The sequence below is a fragment of the Phodopus roborovskii genome, unplaced genomic scaffold (assembly GCF_943737965.1).
Source record: "Phodopus roborovskii unplaced genomic scaffold, PHOROB, whole genome shotgun sequence".
NCBI lineage: Eukaryota > Metazoa > Chordata > Mammalia > Rodentia > Cricetidae > Phodopus > Phodopus roborovskii.
Genome location: NW_026126682.1, coordinates 7,090,347 through 7,113,733, shown reverse-complemented (window position 1 = coordinate 7,113,733; position 23,387 = coordinate 7,090,347). Strand labels below are relative to the sequence as shown.

Below are 23,387 nucleotides of genomic sequence, written 5' to 3'. Positions count from 1 at the left end.
CAGCTTACACAAAGTGGAGATAAAAATATAAATAGCTAGAACATATCGTTCTCAGAAAAAAACACAGCAAACAGTATATCATCTCAAAAGAATTAGATTTAAAAAAAATAACAGCTCCTGTTTGCATTTACTTTGGGGGAAATAATAAGTGTTTAATACACAAGAAAATTCCAACTCTCCTTTGAACAAAATCCAAATATTCATTCCTAGAAATCAAAGTCCAGTTTTGCACTTAAATTTTAGTAAGTACAGAGATTCCTCCTCCAGTAAATCACTTATTGTTTTTCTTAGCTGATAAAGTATTCTTTCTTAGACATGTGTACCATAAAATTATATAAAACGTCTCTGGCCAAGAAACAAGCTACTGATCAACAGACATTTACCAACAACAAGGTCCACATTTCAAGTAAACTATGTTCAAGCATACAAAGTAAAATATTCTAAAGCAAAATATTAAATACTGATATCCTTAATAATCAACACCTACAAAAATGTAGACCCAGATAAATTTACATGATCATTTAATGGTATTAGTCTCAATGTAAACAATATGAAAATATATCCTTCAACTTCAAACCCTCACTACTTAATACTCTGTTCCAAATAATGAAACAAATAGGAATTCATCCTCTGTCCAGGTTTACATTCCAACCTTCATAAACAGGCAAACCTCATTTTGGAGTAGTCTGTCTACTACCCCAGCCTTTCAAGCATGCAGGAGTTCTCCATCAGCTTCTACAATGCTAAAAGCCCACTAGCAGAGCCAAGCACTTCAAGGAGAAGTGCATGGAGAATTATCACTTCTATGCAGAAAAGCAGAACCACTTTAGATAAAATGATCTAAATGGCAGCACCCTGACCTCTACTCAGCAACACACACTAAAACCAGGTGCATTCAGGGCTCAAGGAGGGGAGAGGGCGAGTTGGGCAGCAAAGCAACCCCAGATCGCTAATATAGTAGAGATTACCAATTCCACTCAGGTCCAATCCAGCTAAATTCAGACATCAGTTTACCCAGAGGAAAAGTGGTCTCCTGTCCTTCAGTTGCTTGACTCAGAGGGCATTCAGCCTAGCATAACCAGGCAAAACAGTCTGCAAGATCTCTTTAAGCCATAAATAAGACTAGTTTCCAAAGAAATCAGACTCAGCTCTGGCCAAGAAGCAGTCACTGAACATTTTCTTCTACTACTGGTGTTTACAAACTACCAGCAATAGCCTCAGGAACCTCCGGAGACTCCCTGAGTAACCCCATCAGATCCTTAATGTAAATACCCCTTTTATCAATCTCTGATGGCTTTGGCAGCTAAATAGAAGGGAGTGAGTAAGATGACATGCATAAAATGAACCCTCTTCAAGTTGTAAATGAGTGACTCAGGCTTCCGACTTGCCGAGATGCTCCAAATAAAAACCCTTGATATGATTCCAGGCATGCTCCGTCTTACCGTTCTGCTGTTGTCTCTCTCAAGCCGGATTCACCTGGAACTCTTTAACATATCTCTAGCAATGTGTTTGCACCAGGCCAGCCTCACACAGCAACTGAATTCACATCTTTCTGCACTAGCAGGCTGAAATGGTACGGCCGTACTACAACCAAGAAAGGGGGAAGCAGAAGCAGGGGGAAAAAAAATCCAGAAATCACTCAGAGAAGCTGATCTCAACGAAGCAAGACCAAAAAATTATTTCAGAAGAGCACAAAAGACATGCTAATGTTCAGTATCAAAAGCTTCAACAGTTCAGTTTTTCCCCTAAAATAATCTATTTTTTTTCCTCCAAACACGATGGACTTGCCTGTGGAGTTCCCAGGAAGGCAGAGTAACAGGGCTCTGCAGCAGCGCTGCAGCCAAAGTAACCATGCATACGCTGTCCAGGCAATTCACAGCACACTGTCTCTCCAGAAAGCTATTGATTTGCAATGCAGGGCTGCTTCAAAAGCATATAGGATGGAAGCCAAACAGCTAATGGTGATTGCACAAGAGGAAAACATTTAATCAAGGGATGCACCTTATCATGCTCAATTCAATTTTTTAAAGGCACTAGAGAAAGCCAGTCAGTGTCCTGAGTGACAACCCCATTAAATAATAATCTGAGGTCCCATAAAAGGCCAAGTTTAGGCTACTATCATTAATGTTAATGCTTGGAAAATGGTTTAATATGTCTATATGCATACATGTGTCACATGCAAATGAGACATAATGAGGACATTAAAATTACCATGCCTCAAATACATGAGGTATAAAAAAAAAAAAAATCACACAGGTGTAGCATTTACTGAACCAAAGTGACAGAATGCATAGTTATGAGCCTGAAGAATTACTGTGGGCTTTGGACCCAGGACACCCTTAAAAATAAATATCAACACAAGCCAGAGCACACAATCCTTAAGTAAATTGTGCCAAGTCATGCCAGAAGGGGCTGGGTGGCAAAGGAGTACTAAACCGCTACTCTCTTAGCACCCCCTACAGGAGAGAGGCTGTTCTAGCCCTTATATTTGTTTCAGATTTCCTAGGCCTGAAAACAGAACCACTAAGGGTTCATAAATTAGAGTAAGGTACAGTCAAATTGGAAAATAATTTACACAAGAAAATTTTAAATGCCATGGTAATCTCACATCACAAATGTTCAACTGTATGATTAATTTAGCTATGGGAGGTGGTAACTACAATGCTAGGTGAATGGGACATACTCACAAAACTCTGGACTTGAGTCTGCTTAAGGCCAGAAGGCTAAGGAAGAACCATTTGCCCATCACATTCCAGCTGATCCAAATGAACCACCTCATCTTCCTGCTACTTTGCCCTCATCACTCTGAATGTCAGACACTTCAGAAATAACAACCTTGATTTTTTTTTTCTGTAACACAAAAGTTCCTGCAAAATCCTACCCAAAACCAACAAAAAAAAAAATGTGTTAAAATAAAAACCTTCTGCACTCCCTTCTTCACCAAGGTTATACAGTTTCAATCTCACGAGCATGCATGACTGTGTGTGTGTGTGTGTGTGTGTGTGTGTGTGTGTAGGTGTATGAATATACATGTCCATTTGCAAATCAGAAGTCAAGATCAAATATCATTCTTCAGAACTCATCCACCTTGTTTTCTGAGACAGTTTCTCACTGACCTGGGACTCACATATAGTCTACACTGCCTCCCAGTGCTGGGGTTATAAGAATGAACTGCCATGACTGCCATTTTACACAGGTTCTGGGATTACACAGATTCAGGTCCCCATGCTTGCATGGCAAACACTTTATGACAGAGCTGGCTCCCCAGCCCAAGCTGTCACCTTAATATCAGAGCACTTCAGAATTGTATGAGCACATGCCTGAAGAGCAGACTCTGAGTCAAAAATGCCTTTCAAGATGAGATTCTGTAAGAGATTGCTCATCTCTCCTACCCACAAATGCTCCCTTTTGCAAAGCCAGTGTCTCGTCATAGTTGAATCATTTAGGATTTAATTACATGCTGTCTCATAAGGTGCTTTTTTATTATTGGTATTGTGCCTATTTTAAAGCCCTTGAGTACAAACCATGCCAATCACTGGCTTTTTAATTCCCCTGTAACACAAAGCTAGGCATCTAAAACACACTGATTAAATTCTTAAAATAAGTAATCAATTTCCCAACTCCACATTTGGAGCCTAAAATTATCTTGGCAAACTCCCTTCCCATCAATCAATGCTCCCTGAAATAATCCATGTATCAAGTCAGTTTAATCACTTCACCATAATATGGCTTATTTTTCCTGAAACTGTGTGTGAAATATTCTTGTTTACTAAGGTATTCTGTATAAAAATGAAAGGGTTAATGCAAAAAAAAAAACCTTCTCCCTTATTCTTTCGGTTATTTATTCCACAAGCATATATTTATACTGCATTGTGAACAGCTGTGTCCTCTACATCCAAAGAACCAAATGAGTGATTGGAAAAAAAGTTTCTTTTATGCACACATACACAAACACACATACACACACACACACACACACACACACATACACGTATATATTGCATATAAGAATGAGATTATGCACAATTATCAAATATCTGTTTGTGAGAAATTAAATTTGAATGTAGATCAGATTAGATCTAACTCAAAATAAACTTTAGAAAATGATTGCAAACACTTAATAAACCCTATCATAAGATGAAGCAAAAGAAATAAAAACGAGATATGATAGTGTGGTTTAAAAAATATAGTGGTGTTGTTTTAAGACAGGGTCCTACTATGTAGCCCAGGATCGCCTTCAGTGGTCTCTTTGAGGCTGTCCTCAAATATTTAATCCTCATGCCCCAGTCTCCTGAGTGCTAGACACAACATCCCTAATGAAGCAAGTTTTTTGACAGCACGTGTTGGGGTACAAATAACCTCCCTTCAGTAGCTCACAAGAGATCCCACAGAGGAAGTAACACAATTCAGACACCCAGGAGGGGAAGGGCATGTGAGGGGCAGTATGAAGCCTCAGTTGGAAGCTGGCTGAAGAGACAGCCAAGCACAGCAGTGGCAACTGTGCAGGCTGAAGGCAAGAAGATTTGATGCCAGCGCATAAGGGGTCCTGGAAAGGATAGCAAGAACTTAGGCATTTTACCCCACATAAAGTTGCCATGGCATCCAAAAGAAAAGTCCTATGAGACTGTAAGGCAGAAGGCTGGCTGGATGGGGTTTTTAATTTTTCAACAAGGAAATGCTGTAGAAAATGGACCAGGACAAGGAGGAAATGGGGAAGACACTCAGGAAGTAAGGACAAATGTTAAGACCAGACCTTAAAGAAGCCAATGGAATTGGGGATAGGAAGAAGTGTTTCATTATCTATTGAGTAGACAGGAGGAAAAAAAGGGGAAACTCTGGTACAGCTCTGAACTTCTGTATTATAAGGAGAAAGTGGGGTCATAAACCACGGATAGAGAGGATAGGCAGCTAGAGGGAAAAGCTGGCCTCTGGCATATGTACATACACAACCGTGTGCTGCCTTTTACACACTTTGAGTCGGAATTTCCTAGCTAGGCTCAGCCAAGCTGCTGGTCCACCCGACTTCTTGAGGATATTTGCTCAGCGAGGAAGGAGAGACGGACAAAGAAGGGGAAATCAAAGAAAAATTCAGCCACAGGTAAAATGTTTGTACCCAACTTCAGTCCACCTGAAACTAGAAGATAAGCCATTTGTTGCCTCAGGCAGGCACACTAGCAGCCACTGACTGGGCCTGGAGAACAAGGACTCCAGGCAGGGCTGGGTCCCACTGATTGTGCAGAACTGAAAGGTACTTGCAGAGCCTGCTGAGATCAGTTCAGTCAAGACGGCCTTTCCCTTTTCCTTTCCCTTTCCTGAATGCTTGCCCCAGCTATCTTCATCTTTGTTCTTCTCTGCATCTACCATGGTCACACCCAGACAATCACTGGGTCATTCAGTTGGCCCTGGCTCTACACAATGAGATTTAAGCAACCTCTTCAGCATAGTCTTGTCCTTCCTTCCTTGTCACACTTCACTGCTTCTATAAACTAATTTGTTTCCTTTATTTGTTTATCTTCACACCCAACCACACTATAAACCCCTCAGGAAGAGGCTTCTCTGCATTACTATGAGTCTCCCTAGCCCCTCCATAAATAGAGGCAGGTGACAGGGGTTCAAATAAACTCTGTGGGTCAGTGTAGAGTGGAAATGAACAGGGAGCTTGGAGAACATGAGAAAAGAAAAACAGTGTCAACAAATACAACTTTATGTTTGGCCATAAAATAGCAGTAAAGACAGTGCTGGGGGGGGGAGTGTAAAGCATCCAGAAATTAATCACTGTTTTCATGCAAAGAAGAATATCTTTATGAGGGACAGTAACATGTATCTGAAACCTCACTAGCTCATGGTAGAGGCTACAAAACAGTTGGAGATTCAAGAACAAAAGACAATAACTCTTGTGAACAAACATCCCATTGGATTGGTGGGAAATAAGACTGACACATAAAGGCTAGAATCTGGCATCTATGCAAACTCACTTCCTGCAAGGAAACCAAAGTTAATTCCCCAAAATGCTTTCCCTTACACAAGATTTTTTTTTTCCAATTCTGAGATGTAGCTGTGCCCCTTCATTTTAATAACTAGGTTATAAGCACAATATTCATATTATTCCAGTTGGTGATGGGAGCCAGATGAATATTAGGGAACCACATTCAGCTTCACTGTGTGCATGTAGGGCCAAGTGCATCCTGCTCCCAATAACCTGATGTCTGTGCACTTCCCTGCTTTACTCCAGACTCCTTCTTTCTTGTCCAGCAGGCTTTCCTACATGCTCCTTCTAGCATTACCACTCTGTCTCAGGGCAAGCTTTTCTTAGCTCTCTTTGCATTGGGAAAATATCATGGCTAGAGGGCAGGTCTGACTCTTCAAGGCACAGCTGTGAACAGAGGTGGAAGTGTGTGGTCTTTATCCTACTCCAGTTTTGTGGTGGTTCTTGTCTATACAGAAACCCAGGAAGCACATCAGTTGACCTGGAGCTATCCCAGACACTGCAGAGGAGGGAAATATATGGAGGAAACAATAAAGAAACAAAGCAATGGAAGATAGGAGTAGAAAAATGCATTTTCAAAAATCAAAGGAAAAGACAATGTTAACTAAGAAAACTCAAGATTAGATGAGGGTATCAAAAAGGGTTACTTAGTGCGTTATAATTCTGCCCATTTTATGAATTAATTTCATTAAACCTATATGACAAAAAGTTCAGTGTTACTTTGAACAGTGATAAAAGATGGAGATTTCTCAAAATAAGATGGTTATCAAATTGTTAGGACTCTATATAAACACTAGCAATTTTTATGATTAAACATTTACAATGAAATACATGCGATACTGACTACTTTTTTTTTTTAAATGTTGGTGTTATTTTGACAAACCTAAACATAACCTTTTAGTAAATCTGAAAATTCTACAACTCAATTCTTCTAATTCAATGACACTCAATATCCACAATTTTTATATGTGGATGAAGCACTTCCTCAAATCCCCGCAACTCTGGAGGAGCTCTGACTGAGTGTTCCAAGCCATTCCATAGCTACACTCCAACTATCCTTATGTCACTGGTGCCACTTCATGAAACATCAGGATTGGTCACTTACTTATCTTTGAGTGGTCTCTGGGTCCTAGAGGGAAACAGACATGGTCAGCTTTATCAATGAACACCTATCATTCTATCATACTAGAAAAATTTGTTCTTGAGAAACTTTATCAGCTGGTTAAATTTCCACTTACAAAAAGGAGATGGTAGGGGAGGAAGATAGAGGGCATTCTCAGAATCTGGGCACTCCAAGCCGGAAAAAAAAAAAAAAACAAAACAAAACCGTTCTAACAAATACACAGCATCCTCATCTTTTTATTTTTTTAATTTATCAACTATGTGACATTGTAACTGATGACTTATGTAGTATATAGGTATAGGATACAAAGTGATGTTAGGGTTTGTCAACAATTTGTAAACATATCCAATCAAGCTAATATCTATTACTTCAAATATAAATTTATCAAATTAACAATTTTTAATTATACTACACCACAATTTAATATATTCACTGGGCTTTAAAAAATATAAAAATATGACCAAAGGAAGGGAAGAAGGAAGAAAGGAAGGAAGAAGGAAAAAAGAAACCCTTATCCTCTACCTGAGACAACTGATAAAGGCCCCCATCCCTCAGCCTCTGTGAACACTACTGTACTTTCTGCTTCTATTAGTTCAATTGTTTTAAATTCCACATGTACAGGAGAATGTGTGTTTTCCTGTCTATGCCTGGCTTACTTTATTTAAGCATAATGTTCTTCAGTTTCACTGTTACTATAAATTTCAGAAATCCCTTCTTTGTGAAGACTAAATAGTATTCCATTGTATGTATGTATATCACATGTCCTTTATCCATACATCTATGATCTACATAAGAAGATTGCATATCTCAGCTTTTATAAATTGATCTGTAGTAAGCACACAGTGCAAACATTGTTTTGAAAAGTTGATTTCAAATCTTTTTGGTAAACCCCAAACATAATATAGGCAAATGTGTGTATCTCCACCTATGCATTCCCTACAGTATTGATGGGGTTTGGGTGTGATGAGCTTATTATTGCTTCTTAGCTAAAGACTAAGCTGTGTTGAAGAAAACATGTCCACATGAAAAAAATCTTCAGCTTTCCCACCCTCTTCTATTACCTTCTCAATTACCCTGGGAACAGAGTGTCTGCATCTCCGTCTTTGTTCCCTCTTAGCTAATTCTTTATCACATCTGATTTGTATATGCTTTGAAACATGTTAGTCTTCTGTATTCCTGCTAAATACCGCTTCCTCATACACATGCATGTGCCCTCATACACGTACTATCTATTTGAGTGATATAAGAACTATGTGCACATTTCTCCCTATTTATGACCCAGCAGAGAAGCACACAGACTCTTAATGTGATGTCATGCACCAAGTATACACAACAGTGAGAACCTGACTGAAAGGTGGTGTTTGTTGTGACCATCTTCACAGAGGAGCTGTATGAGAGTTCAAATGTTCAGAACTAACAAGGAGCAAGAAATGACGCTTAAATTATGAAACTTCAATGGCACACACAAAGTACGCAGAGCAAAGGAAGGCCAGTCACATTGAGACTAGTGACTGCTCTCATGTGTGGCTCCAGGGAGAATGGAGTCTATGAACCCATGACTGTCACAAAGCTCCCAAAGGAGCCACCATTCATTTTGTTGTTGTTGTTATCGTTCATTGGTTTGTTATTACACTGGCCTAAATGTTTGTATATGAAGAAAAGACAAAGTAAAACTCTTACTCAGGGTTATTGCTAGCTTTGCTGCTTTGAGATACATTATCCCAGATTTCTAAAACAGTCTGAAATTTAGGAAAATCTCAAAAGGGAGAAAATCATATTAGAAGTACACCAAAAAGACAGAGACAAATAACTCTGCATTACATTTGACACTTTTAAATCTAGAAAACTGTCACTGATCTACTATTTACAGTATTAAAATGGGGGAAGGGCCATGGGTGAAGGCACTTGCTACCAAGCCTAACCACCTGAATTCCATTTCTGGAACCAACATGAAAAAGTTGGATGTGGTATCTCACATCAGAGACAAGAGAATCACCAAAAGCCTGTGAGCCAAACAGCTCTCAGCATACAGTACAACAACAGAAATGAGAGACCCCCCCACCTCAAAAAAGACAGAAGAGAAAACCAACTCCAGAAACTTGTCCCTTTGACCTCCATGGCACATATGTACCCCAACAACAACATACACGCAATAAATAAATTTGGTTTGGTTTAAGTTTAAAGTACTAAAATAAAAATTAGTCATTAAGTGATTTACCTTCATTGACTCACTTTCTATCCCTAAGAACTGAAACAAAACAACAGGAGAGACTTGAGAAAGGATAACAGTGCTGTGATGCAACAAAAACATGTGATGATCACAGGACAAACAATCCACTGCCTTGTATGTGAGCACTACATTGGTTCTGGTCTTTTAAAGGACATGCTGCTGTGGCTTTCATTATTCTAAAATTACATGTACACCATCCTCAAGAAGCAAAGGCAAATTAAAATATGCATTTGGTTACTTTAGACCCATGTGAAAGACACATCATAAGGGTAGCTCATACAGAAGAGATTTGGGTGTTGTCTAAAATGCCACACAGGGATGCTAGGAGAGCTGAAGTGCACAACAGCAGAACTGAAATACTGCTTAAATGCTTCTGGCACTCCTCTATAATGTTCTTCGTGGGTGATTGTTAAAATAGAATAGATGCCCACTTCTAAAGAGAAGTGAGTGCTCAGAGTAGCAAGCACAGCTTTTCCATCTTCCTTGTAAAGACTCCACTTTGCACCCCTTCACTGCAGTTGAGGAAAGAATGCACCCTGTCCAGCACCAGACATGGACCAGTCCTCCTTCCCTGCTCCACTGCACTGCACCCCTCTACTTTGATAGTGGTGAAGCAGAGAAAGTATCTGCTTGGAAATGCCCACTGGCAGCGTCTTCATCTGCTTCAAGGAGCTGAACAGAGATCCTGACTCCATCAAGTAGTAAGAGCTGAGACAAAGTGACAGAGCTGATGACACAGAAGATGGGTTCCAGCCCCAGGACCTCAGCATTCTGGCCCTGTGGGGCTCTAACAGAGTAAACCAATTCTTGTTTCTACTTTGCTACAATTACCATTCCAATAAATCTCCTTCTTACCTATAGATATTTTAAACTCACTTTCACTCCTTTGTAGTCCATAAAGGGTGCTGAGCTATGAAGCAGTAACACCAGAGGTAGGGCTGAATAATTTAACAAGTGTGTTGTTTTCAGAGCTAGGGAAGGGAGGAATATGGTTGATACATTGACTGAGAAAATAGTAGGAAAAAATGGGTCTCATACCAATCAAAGTATTCTCCAAAACTACTTCATATGTTTATCTACATCATAGGTAAAATCCTACAAATCTGCAAAAAATTCAGTACCAAGTTAAATGTTTGTTATATACATTTATAATTTATAAGGGAAAGCCATGGAACAGTAACTATTAACAATTTATTTGGATTGCCTGAATAGTTTGGTGAATTAGTTTGGACAGGATCCAAGTTTCTGTGACAACACACTCTAAAATATGAGGTTCAATATCTATACACTGTGAGTAAATATTACTACCCATAAGTAGCTAGCAAATGTTACAGAAATGGCAAAAATGAAGTCAGTCTTGTTGCCTCAATACTGGCTTTTAAAGGCCTCTGGCCATGACAGCAAGAGGACTCTTTAAAAAGCCAGGAGTACTCTGGAGACTTGTGGAGGATGTAAAGAAAAAGCTAAGAAGATAGTTATAATTTTGTGTACTTCATTCCTAAGACGTTTCTCTCCATGTTCTATTATTTTACCAGCCATTCACTGAGTTTTGAATTCCACATCACAGGGGTAAAGATGAATGGAGCACTACTGCTGCTCTCACAACTACTCAAATAATAAATACAAAAAATAACATAACTCCCATAGACCTCATAACAGAAGATACTTTGAGAATTCAGGCTAAGGGAGGTTTCAGAGAAATGGATCAAGCAACACTGGCATATTTCCAGATTAAGCAATCAAATTCTGAATACCAGGATCACAAAGAACTCAAGAGGTAAGATGGTGTGAGGTGAGAGCTGTATATCCAAAGACTAGCAGTGACCACGATTAACACAAGAATTGTATCTATATCTGAATGAAACCTGATAACATAAAAGCAAGGTTTTGTAATGCCATGGGGGCACATCTTAGAACAGTGAACCAAGTTCTGTAACTTAAACCCTCCCAAACACTGGTTCTTTGAACCTCTAGTGGAAAAGCATTTGGATGGACTCCAGGAGCTCCAAGCACACTGTACCTACATGTCTCAAAGATGTGTTTTTTCCTCGTTGCCCTGGATGCAGACAACAAAGTTTTGCCCTATATTTTAAAGAAAACTTAGCTTTAGCAACTGCTGCAACTGTTTAACTCAAAGAATTTGAAAGCCTCTCTAATTCAGTAAGCTTGCATAGTTTCACTTACCACAATGCAAAAGTCAAATCAATTTATGTTGGCTTTATCAACCCACTGCTAATGCACCCACCTCTTTCATTAATGCCCCACTGATTCAAGAAGACTCATATAAAACACACAATTGCTTCCAAACAGATCTCCTCACAACCAGAACTTTCTATGAACAAATACTAAACAAACTACAGCTGAAACTGGACCACCCAGCAACTTCAAGAAATCATACACAGCCCATATCCACCTTGCTCCAAAGCCTGCATGATACACTCAAGCAAGGTTATTTAATTTAGCTCAGAATTCTTTTTTGTTTGTTTGGTTTGGTTTGGTTTTTTGTTTTTGTTTTCAGTTATAATTGTTTGGCCAATGACTTAGGCTACTTATTGGCTAGCTCTCTCTTATAAATTAATTCATTTTTATTAGTCTGTGTATCACCTAGGTGATGCCCTGGCATCCCATCTTCCTGGCAGCTACATGGTGTCCCTTCTCTTTGTATCTTGGTTTGGATTGCCTGCCTAACTAAATTCTGCCTGTCCACTGTCCAAAACTAGCTCAGACTTCTTAAAGAGATCAAACAAGTTCAATGAGGAAAACAAGAATCAACGTCATAGATAAACCCACACAAACAGGCACACACTAACTCCAACATAGACTCAGACCCAACAGTCAGACAGAGAAAGTAAGATCAAGGATGGAACAAAGATGAGTTCCTACCAAAGGCCACCAGCAAGATACCATACTTATGGGAACAATACCAATTCCTATGCTTTAGAGGGGTCTTGTAATACTAAATAAGGAACAACTGCCTAGAACAATGCCCAATAAAGCAGGCACTAAACTTTTAGGCACCATAGATGTCCTGCCTCTTGGAGCTTGTGGTCCAACATGCAATGTGGTACCAGACTGAGTTCTTCTGATTCAGTTTGGCCCACACATTTTCTTTTGTATGAGCTACAGGCCTCCCAAGCTCATTTCTCAGTAGCTCCTCAACCCCAGTTTCTACTGATTATTCCCCAGCATCCTTGTTTGTTTCCATTGGCACTGAACTTTGCTTTCACACGGTTTCAAGAAATTGAGAAACAAAAAAACAAAAACAAGCAAAAAACCTATAAGGATGCCTACAGGCTTTTTTGATATGTGCTCTGATTTTCTTGGACTAACGATGGAAATGCCTATTGATAATTCAATATTAAGTCTATACTCACTCCCCATTCTCATTTCTGTCTTTTCTCGGCCTCATATTTCACCACTGTAAGTAACTATAAAGCTCCAGTGTGTAAGATTCAAGTCAGAACTGAAAACCTGGAGTTTCCAGAGTTTGAGACCAGTCTGGTCTTTATAGTGAGTTCCAGGACAGTCAGGGCTACATAGGGAGACCTGCCACCACACACACACACACACACACACACACACACACACACACACACACACAAAGAAGAAAAAGGAGGAGGAGGAGGCGGAGGAGAGGAGGAGGAAGTGAAATTTACATTTGCCAATAGGAAAATCAACTGTACAATATATGTACAACTAAGTACTTACCACAAAACACTTTCAGTGAGAGGACATTAATTAAACATGGTAACTTATTGAGAATTAATCTCACTAATAGCAGCCAAGTGCCTTTTCAAATAAAGTTTTAAATTAACAGGCACACATTTCTCAAAAAAGAAAAAAAAAAAAAAGAAGGTGTTTGAAGGCAACTGCTACCAATTAGAAAGCAGGACTCTGTCTTCTGAGACCGTCCTAAACAAACCATTGTGTCTGAGCATAGCAGGACTAAATTAACGAGGCACCAGTTTTGAACGCATGCACAAATAACTGGCTTCCTACGAAGACCAAGTGATCATACATGATGCATGGATCTCAGCAGAAACAGGAGCCTCCACACGGGTTAAATCTCAATAAGGAATGCAATGCTGAGCTTCCTCTCATGGACAAAAATGTTCTACTCTTAAGTAGTACAAGCAAGTTACTTCAACTAGGAACCTGTACTTTTATGGTAGGTAAGGACATGTATGAGAGGAACTCATTGATGCATTATCATTCCAACTAAAGGGAAATTAAAATGATAACAGAAACATTAGTAAACGGTAATTATTGGCTGAACAATGTGCATAAATAAACACAGATGAAATGTCCCTACCCCAGGAGTCCTCAGAAATCATTTTTTCAAGACAGTGCCCTGTACTTCAGATTTCTTTTCTACTCTTGGGAGGCCCACCACCCAGCTGGCAAATAAATACACAGAGAATTATTCTTACTTACGAATGTCCAGACTTACCATGGCTTGTTTCTAGACAGCTTTTCTAACTGAAATTATCCCATTTTTTTTAAGCTACATTTTGCCTCTGTATTTCTTGACCATTTTTGTTCTGTATGTCTTTCTTTCCTCCTTACTATGGGGCTGGCTGTGTGGCTGAGTGCCTGGGCCCTGGAGTCCTCTTCTCCTCCTTTCCTTGGTCCTTGCCCCTTCCCTGGATTTCCTCTCCTACTTAGTGTCTGCATACCAACAGTGCCTAATTCTTTCTCCTGTCTAGCTTTTGGACAGTCAGTTCTTTATTTGACCAATCAGGTATTTTAGACAAGCAGAGTAACATACCTTTACAGAGTTAACAAGTACAACATAAAACACACCTTTGCAACATCAAACAAATATTCCACAGCATAAACAAATGTAACAAATCTTAAATTAATATTCCACAGCAGTGCCCTACACTGAAAATGAAAACACACAAATATGTGGGCAATTAAGTGTAAATTAGCCTAACTCTACCTATGGGGACAAACATAAAGCGGCATGTGTCAAGTAATTTTCATTCAGTGCTTAGCTTGTCTTTACAAAAGCATATGGAATGTCCATAAAAATCCTTCTTTTAAAGCAATTACTTCTTGAGAAATAATGACTGATTCTTTTAACCCTATTGAAATATCTCAAAAGAATTAAAATATTTGCACCAACTTGACTTCCGACTAGAAATCCTCTCTAATTGTTTTATACTAAAATTATTTCTAGGTTTATAGAAACTCTCACACAGGGCTGTTCAGCTTTATGGCAGCTCAAAGTCACAATCTAACATTTGAAAACATAAAGGAAGAAAGCCCTGCAGTGACAATGGGATCTGACACCCTATAAAAAGACTACAGCACCACAGAGAACAGAACGAGATCCACGTTCACTGACAGGTTTCTCTGTTTATGAGGCAGCCTTGTGGCCCAAAGGACCTTTTTTTGTTGTTAAGATGGAAAGGAATGAAACCATTTTAAATCCCACAGTTCACCTTTACCTTAAATCTCCTTAATCCCATCTCCATTTCTCTATTTTCCTTCATAACAACTTTTTACCTGCATTGGTGTTTTGCCTGCATGTATCTCTGTGTGAGAGTGTCAGGTTCCCTGGAACTGGAGTTAGAGACCCATGTGAGCTGCCATGTGGTTACTTGGAACTGAACCCAGATCCTCTGGAAGAGCACTCAGTGCTCTTAAACACTGAGCCATCTCTCCTGCCCTACCAAATTTTTTAAAAGGAAGGATTGGCCTTTCCCAACCCCTCTTTACCGTTATTAAAATCAGGTCTATCATCTCTATCCCACTCAAGGCCATCCTTGGCCTCCACAGGCCAATGCCAAGTCTTACCAGAACCTCTTGGAACACCTAACACAATGGAGCAGTACCTCCTTCCAACACCGCACAGCATGGGGCTCCAATTACACAAGACTACTTCTCTCCTATTTGACTGGCTCTCTTTGCAATTGCCACAAACTTCCTTTCTTCCCAACTGAAGGCTGAGACCTCCCAGTACTAGAACCCTGAACCTCTCATTGCTTCAATCTACACTCTCTCCATGATGACTGAGCTCATCTTTTCCTGTAGTTCAGACAGCACCGGTAGACTTAGGATGTCCACATTTATATCTCTAGACCCTACTTGTCCCTCATCTTCAGACTTATATACTCCACTATTTATTTTTGAGGGCTGGGCTAATCCAAGGTTTTCCCTGAGTCCCTGATGTATGGAGAAGGAGCCCAGCTCTAGAATCAGGAACATGCTTAACAAAGCCAGTAATATCTTGGGGCCAGGACCTTAGGGAGCTATGGTTATCAGTCCTAAGACCACTTATGCTTAGTTTATGATGTCCTTAAGACATCCTTTGTCCCCTTGTGCAACATTGTTTGATTAGCTTCTTACTGACTTCGTTCATCCCATTGTGTGGTGGTTTTTTGCTGACTCTGACTTTTTTCTGAAAATAGTATGTAAGATACTAACTACATTTCTTAATAAACTTACTTGGCTAAGACACAGCTTATGAAAGGTCTCCCGATTCAATTTTTTCTGTCTCCTTGTCTTCTGATCCCCTGTTCCTCTCTTTCAGAACCCTGCTGCTGAAGAATGACCTGATGAATCAGGACAATTTATGTGACAGCCCCATTCAGAAATTGAGCACAAATCTTCAAATTACCAAGACTAAAACTTAATTCCTGAGGACCTCACCTCTCAAGACTCCTACATCTCAAAACAACCTTCTAGTTAACTGATTCTCCAAACAAATCCCCAGCATCTTTTCCAGGAGACAGGAATGTCTCCAAAGAAAATCTGAGAACAGTCAAGGGATCAAAGCAAGGGGACAGGTGACAGAGATTTGGGACAAGGCAGAAAGTTTGACAAACAGAAATCATAACAGGCCTCATACTTAGCATCTGAACTGTGTGTCACCTTGGGTGCCACAAGCAAGAAAACAATAATCAGAACTTCATCTGGGAAAAGTGATATGTTTGTTCTCTTAACTGAAGTAGCAATCTAGCTTCTCAAAGAAGCACAAAGATGCACAAAGTCATCAACTAAGAATGATTAGTAAACCCCTGTATCCATTATACTGTCTTGCTCATACAACCTTTGCTGATCAGTTTTCTCAGTGACAGTCATAGTCAAACTCAGTTGTCAACTAGACAACACTTTGGAAGGGGGAAGCTCACCTGAGGAATTGCCTCCATACACCTGGCCTATGGGCATGTCTATGAGGATTTTCTTAATTATTACGTGATGCTAATGATGGAGGATCCAGCCCATTGTGGGTGGTGCCATTCTTGGGCCTGTGTCACACAGGAAAGCGAGCTGAATGAGCCAGAGGAAGCAAGCCACTAAGCAGCATTTCCCTGCTCTCTACCTCAGTTCCTGCCTAGCGCTCTGGCCCTGGAATCTCTTGAGGTACCTTAGCCTAAGCTATAATAAACCCTTTCCTTCCCAAATTTGTTTTGATCATGGTGATTATCATGACAGAAAGCAATGTAGAAAGGTGATAAACCTCAGCACATTCTACTTTGAATGTGTTCAGCTTGTAATCAATTAGCTATTCAAGAACACTTACTTAACTAACACACTGCTTCCTGTGTATGCACAGTCAATCAATTAACTTACTTATAACAATAAATGTTAATAAATCCTCCTCTCAGTAGTGAAGTAATCAGGAAGAAAATTCAATTGCAGCTATATGGATTTGTAAAACCATATGCATATAAGTAACTGTCACCTGATTATTAAAACACCAAAATAATCTAGAATTTCTCTACTACAAAACTCAAATTAAAGTAGGAGTTTGCAGAGAGACAAATATTGCCTGTTCAGTGGGTAGGGTGAAAAAAGTAAAGGAACATTATCTAGAAGGAGCAGTGACCAGTGAAATAGGATGAGAAGGGGAGAAGACAAAAAACATGATATAAAGAACGTTAAATGCACCATGAAAATGTCACAACAACATCATTAGTTTGCACAACACATGACATTGAAAAATAAACAAAAGAAATTTCAGTTTGCTTAGACAAGAAGCTTAAGAAATTCTAAACACTAATTTAAATTAAAATTGTTTTTTAACTTTCTTTTTATTTATTCTATATGTCTTTTACATCATGCATCTTAATCCCATTAGTTTCCCTGTCCGTTCATATATACCCTCCACACCTGTACCTCCTTGCCAAACATAAAATAAAACAAAATTTAAGAGGAAAAAGGAAAATTTTTTAAAACATTTCATGGAAGCTGCAGTGTGACACAGTGAGTCATAAACCCCTTTGTCCTTATATCTTTACTTGCAACTGTTCTTTACACAGAATCATTGGAAACTTGTTTTAATCAACATAAGATTAAAATAGTAGGCTTACATTAGTTTTAATATTTACTAGTTAACATAATATTAATATAGAGTATTTAGTATACTTTTTTTTTAGTCAAATGTCTTTAAATTAAATTGAAATGGCTATTGGGGGGGGTTAGATACTTCCCTTCTTTTCTAGGCTTCTACATCCTTAGAACTAGCAATTTAATCATTGACATTTTAGTATACCTCATAGCTACTATCTGCATTCCTATTTTCTGTGACTTCAACTGCTTCACAAAAAATACAGTTAACATCTACTACTCATTAGTTACAATGTCAAGCACTAAGAAACAAAGTTTAAAAAGGGTGAGATTCCCCCTATGAAACAGATCCCAAAGCAGCCAGCCAATTATCTTCCTTCCCATCTCTTGGGTATCCACGGTGGATCCTTCTAATGTCTAGGCTTACTTATCCCTGCTTTCACTTCTTCATCTAAAAGACTTAATTCCAATGGTTTGTGTGCTCTTCCTCAATGGTCCTCCCAGCATTGGTCTCTACACTGTTGATCCAGAAAGCAGAGCAGAATAAGGTGTTGAGCATCTCATGACTATAATCCCAACACTAAACACCAAGCAGAGGGACTGGTGCATGCTGTAGGACAGCCTAGGCTATGTGGTGAGTTTCAGACCATCCTGTAAAGCCTTATTTCAAAAGCAAAGGAATAAGAGTGAAGGAGAAGGAAGTGAGGGCAGTGAGGGCAGGGAGTACCACCACCACCAGAATTGGCAGCAGAGTAACCAGAAAATGAAGAGTGCTTTCATATATCACTTCTCTCATTCACATTAGCAAGTATGAGTATGGCCAAGTGAGAGTGAATCTGGAAAGAGAATCATTAAGAGAATGAAAGGCACAGAAGATTCAAAACGATGATGAAGCGCAGCATCTTCCGTCATTAGGTTCTTCACAGCACAGAGGGACAGAGGAACACAGCACTGGGTCTCTGCAATAGACTCACTGATAACCGCTCTCCCTGTCCACCACCCTGAGAGAGCCTTTCCTAGATGTACCAAATAGCACAACACTCAATGTGCAATACAACTGGGAGGGCCATCAAGACGGGTATCTACATAAGCTATTCACTATAACGAGTCCTTACAAAACAATAGGGGACCCCCTAAGGTATCTGCTCGAGAAGCATATACCTCATGGGCACTAACCTTTGGGGTGCTCCTACCAAATCTTTGTTGGCATTGCAACCCAGGATCTATTCTAGGTCAAGAGTTCCCCCACCAGTGCCTATGACTTATGCCACTTCTCTTCAATAAATATTTAAGTATAAAGGAGTGTAGCTGTTTTAAATTTTAAAAACGACCTTTTGACATCGACCTCAATATTTATATTCCACAGAAATAGTCACATTTTAAATACCTTTGGGAAGCACACACAGCACAACCATCTCAAATGGAGAAAGAGCAAATATGTACAAAAGCTGAAATACTTCCTACAACAGCACAAAAAAGAATCTGGGTTTCCACACTCGGGCTGAAGTACAATTCTTTCATGCATGTGCTTCACATGTTTAAGGGTCTTTTCCTGCTATAGACCATAAGCAAAGAATTCTGTTGGCAAAATGCTTTTCCCTGGGGAAAAGTATTTTTAGCTTCATAGACTAAATGGCTCAAATTTAAAGCAGTTTTTTTTTCTTTCTCATCAGAAATATGTGATGACCTCTATGCAAAATATAATGAAAAACACAAATGAATGCTATAAGCTAGAAAATGAAGCCTGGATTTGTATCTGTGAAGAATCGGATCTATGGCTTTAGAATTCTTCCATGCAATTGAAACAAAGGGCATGTACATCTGCTTATGCATGAGAAGTCCTTCCCACAGAAGACACCACCAGCCTTCTTCCCAAATTCTTCAATGGAAAACAAACAAAAACCAGATACAGAGAGGGGATTGCCTAGTCTTACTGAAACATGTTACGTTATGTTTGGTTGATATTCTTGGGTGACCTGAGCTTTTCTGAAGGGAAACAGAGGAAGAGTGGATCTGGGGGAGAGGAGTGGTCGGGGTGGGGACTGGGAGGAGTGGGGTGAGGGGAAGCTGCAGTTGAAATGCAATATATGAGGGAAGAATAAGTTTTTTTTAAGTTCAAATAAATTTTGCCATTTTATTAAGGAAAACCAAATATATAGACACACCAGTGATGTAAAAACTAGATAAAAATCCTCTGTACCCTATCACATTCCAGTAAAATCCCAATCTACAGTAAACACAAAATGTATGTAAATAAAAAAAGACATCAGAAACATCAGACTGAGATTCAATAAAAGCAAGTCCAGGCTATTCATTAAGTATGAAGTGTTTTCCATAAATATACAGGCTTGACTGAAGAGCTAGGTGATCACTGGCTAGGGGCTTGAGATGACAGCTGCTCAGGGACTAACACTGTTGTATCAGAAAAAGTGGGGGCAGAATTCCCATTCCCCTTCTCTAAGAATAGGAACTGAAGCATGTAGCAGAAAATAACCAGCTATGCCTTACACTGGGACAAAGATCACAGAGGAGCGCCCCACAACACACATGTTTCAGTCCAGGTCAAATCGAATGCTCCTGCCTAAGATGATGAAGAGAATGCACAGTGGAGGGGCCTGAGCACATAAACACAGCTGGACACACCGGATCAAGAATCGTGAGAAGAGATTTGTAATGAGTCAATGAAATCAAACAAAACATCCCTGTAGGAGTTTAGGTGACTGGTGGAGAAAAGAAGCTTGAGAAATTCTTAGTACATGAAATCTACAAAGTAAGGGGTGTACTTCTATAAATATGCAATTAATATTGTTACCATAAAACGCGCAATGGGTATTTTAGTGTGCTAGTCATTACTAAATGCTTATTTGCATTATCCTACTTAATTCCATTTATTATTCAAAGAGGTGGATGCCAGGCATCAGTGGCTCACACCTTTAACCCCACCACTCCGGAGGCAGAGGCAGACAGATCTCTGTGATTTTGAGGCCAGCCTGGTCTACAGATCGAGCTCCAAGCTTCAGGACAACCTCCAAAGCAATACAGAGAAACCCTGTCTCTAAAAACGAGAGAGAGAGAGAGAAAGAGAGAGGCACTATTATTGCAACTATATCAGGTAAGAGCAAAATGAAGTTTAGAATTGCTAAGCAATATGGCCAAAGTCATCTTCGCCTAGTTTAATGAATGCAACATAAACAAATGCAACACACCTTTACATAACTACAGAATGCTGTGCTCACTAGGGCCTCACATCAACTCCCTTGATCTGCATGCACACAAGGCCTTACCTGATCCATCTGATTTTCTCACCCTAAAGAAAAATGTCTCCAACAATGATTGACTCCTGTGAGGAAGCCACTTTGGTTGTTGTGCCATTACCATTAAGAAAAGCAACTTGCTAATAAGTTTTATATATGGAGAAAGGCTAATCAGAGAGCATGTCAAGTCTTTCCCTCACACACTGCATAGGATATGATAATTATGCAAATCATGCACCTATGAACAGCTGCAAACATGTAACAACAGGAGAAAAGGTAGACTACATTTAACAGACTTTGTACAGAACAGAAAAACAATTTAAAAGTAAGAAATCATCTGGCCATGTTGCCTCAGGCCTATATTCCCAGCACTCGGGAAGCAAAGGAAGGGAAGTTCCAAGTTCAAGGCAATCCTGAGCTACATAATGAAACCCTGTCTCAAAATGGCACGGAAAAAAAGGAGAAAAACAACGCATAAAGGGACCTGGAAGACAACAGGGTGATGATTTAAAAGTTCTTCAGGGAAAATATTTCAACTACAAGTCTATATGAAGCCAACATATCAACTGAATGTAAGAACAGAAATAAGGGCTGTAAAAGCTCAAGGGACAGAAGCCGTCCCCTGTTACTTTCCTTAGGAAACCACTAGTTAAGCATTCTTCAAAACAAGGAAGCAAGCCAGGGATGGTGACTCATACTTGTACCATGGCACTTGAGAGACCTAGGTAGGAGGAGTTTGCAATCAGCATAGGCTGCGGGGTGAAATCCTGTCTTAACAACATACCTAGAAAGCAGGAAGGAACAGAGAGGATTCTGCAGGATAACGGGGATCCTTCAGGACTAAGACAAGTGAACAGGAACCTAGATCTAGAAAAGCAGGTATGAAGGGACAGCAGTACATAAGTGCATCCAGTCACAAGGATGAATTCGAAGAGAGAGACAAGGACAAGGACATAGACAAACAAGAAAATGGGAAAGTGGTAGTCACTAAGTTAAGCCAAAACAAAAACTTGGAAAGAAAGGCATTGTGCCTTCCTTGGCTCTTCCTGTCTCACGTGCTAAAACAAAGTCATGAATTAAAAGTAGTTTATAGGCAAAGTTTTAAGTCAACTTATGAGAAACTTTTCAAAAAAATATTTAGCCAATTATGGCATCATTTTCAAATAAGATGTTATTCTCCAATATAGACTGTATTTGAAAGTCTTCAAAAGACAGATATATAATAAAATATCTGTGTGTGTCATCTAAAAACTGAAGCAATAAAACAAAAAGTACATTATTGGCTTCCATAAGAAGTGCCATGTGATAGATTAGCAACATAAGGTAGGTTGTCAGAACAAATCCCCAAGTATTTTCCATAAAATGTATCTTTAAACCAACTCTAAATCCAAAATGCAGTATCTACTTCTCAGGTCCAATCACGCCATGTTTCCTTTCTCTATTTTGTAGATACCCAAATGTGACTTGTAAGGTAAGAAAACTGCATGGTTCTCTTGAAGCTAACTCATCTGAACTAGAACTTCTCAACTGTTCCACAACAACCCTGTAATTGGCTCACCCACCATCCTCTGGATTCCCACTTAGTAAGTCTGCTTACAAAACGAAGGCTCCAATCATCTCTTAGGCTCTCAGTAGGGAGCTGCCCTTCTGAGGCAATGATAACATCACTGCAAGATTGTTCTTGAAGATTTCTGCAGGAGCCTCTCACCTACTTTCCTGCTATTGCTGTCCTTTTAAAAACAGATGTGAAGCCACTTCACTCTACTCAAAATTTAGTTTAGTTTTTGGATATGAGTGCTTTATCTTCATGCGTGCATGTATCCCACATGTGTTCCTGGTGCCCTCAGGGGCCAGAAGAGGGTGGTGATTCCCCTGGAATCACACAGATGAGTGCTAGAAACTGAACCTGGGTACACTTCCAGAGCAGCAAGCGCTCCTAACCACTGTGCCATCTCTCCACCCACTCACAAACTTTCACTGGCTGTGTGTGCAGGCTCATACCTGAAATCCTAGCATTCAGGACACTGGGGTGGGAGGATCTTAAGTCCAAGGATAACCCAAGCTAAAGAGACCCTGTCTCAAAACCTCAAACCAAAGGGAAATCAGAACATGTTTGTTGTATGTACAAGTGAAGTGGCAGCCATTGGATGATTAGTGCTGACACAAAACTGCACTCCAGGAATGAGCCCTATCAAGGGAACAAGCCACAAGACCATGACTAAACCTAAGACAGAAGAGCATTAGAAAGAGTAACAATACAGTTACTGACAGCTGGGAGGGCTGCCATTGAGGAATATTTTAAAGTGAGAAATGAAATGTCCATGGGGGAGGGGGGGAATAGGAGTAGAAAAGAGCCTTCAAAGTAATCCCATGAGCACAGAAAAGTATCTGGCTTTAACAACTTTTCAGGGCTTTCACACCATGTGATTAAGTCTGGGATAGTGTGGTGATTTGAATGAAAATGGCCCCCATAGGTTCTTGGCAGAAGGGGACACT

At 39.7% G+C, this 23,387-nt stretch overlaps 1 protein-coding gene across 4 annotated transcripts in view; it reads right to left on the bottom strand.

Moving 5' to 3' along the window:
• LOC127214182 (cyclin-dependent kinase 14) overlaps window positions 1–23,387 on the bottom strand; it is a 294,998-nt gene that overhangs the window by 180,871 nt on the left and 90,740 nt on the right. The window contains exon 1 of one of the 4 annotated variants that reach the window (XM_051174587.1): window positions 1,789–1,951. The exons of 1 other annotated variant lie outside the window; for it this stretch is intronic. In XM_051174587.1, the coding sequence (XP_051030544.1) occupies window positions 1,789–1,857 (69 nt within the window). In that variant the 5' untranslated portion in view covers window positions 1,858–1,951. Of the gene's footprint in view, window positions 1–1,014; window positions 1,275–1,442; window positions 1,742–1,788; window positions 1,952–23,387 lie in introns of those variants that run through there. 2 more of the 4 variants (XM_051174588.1, XM_051174589.1) reach the window with 2 other exon arrangements.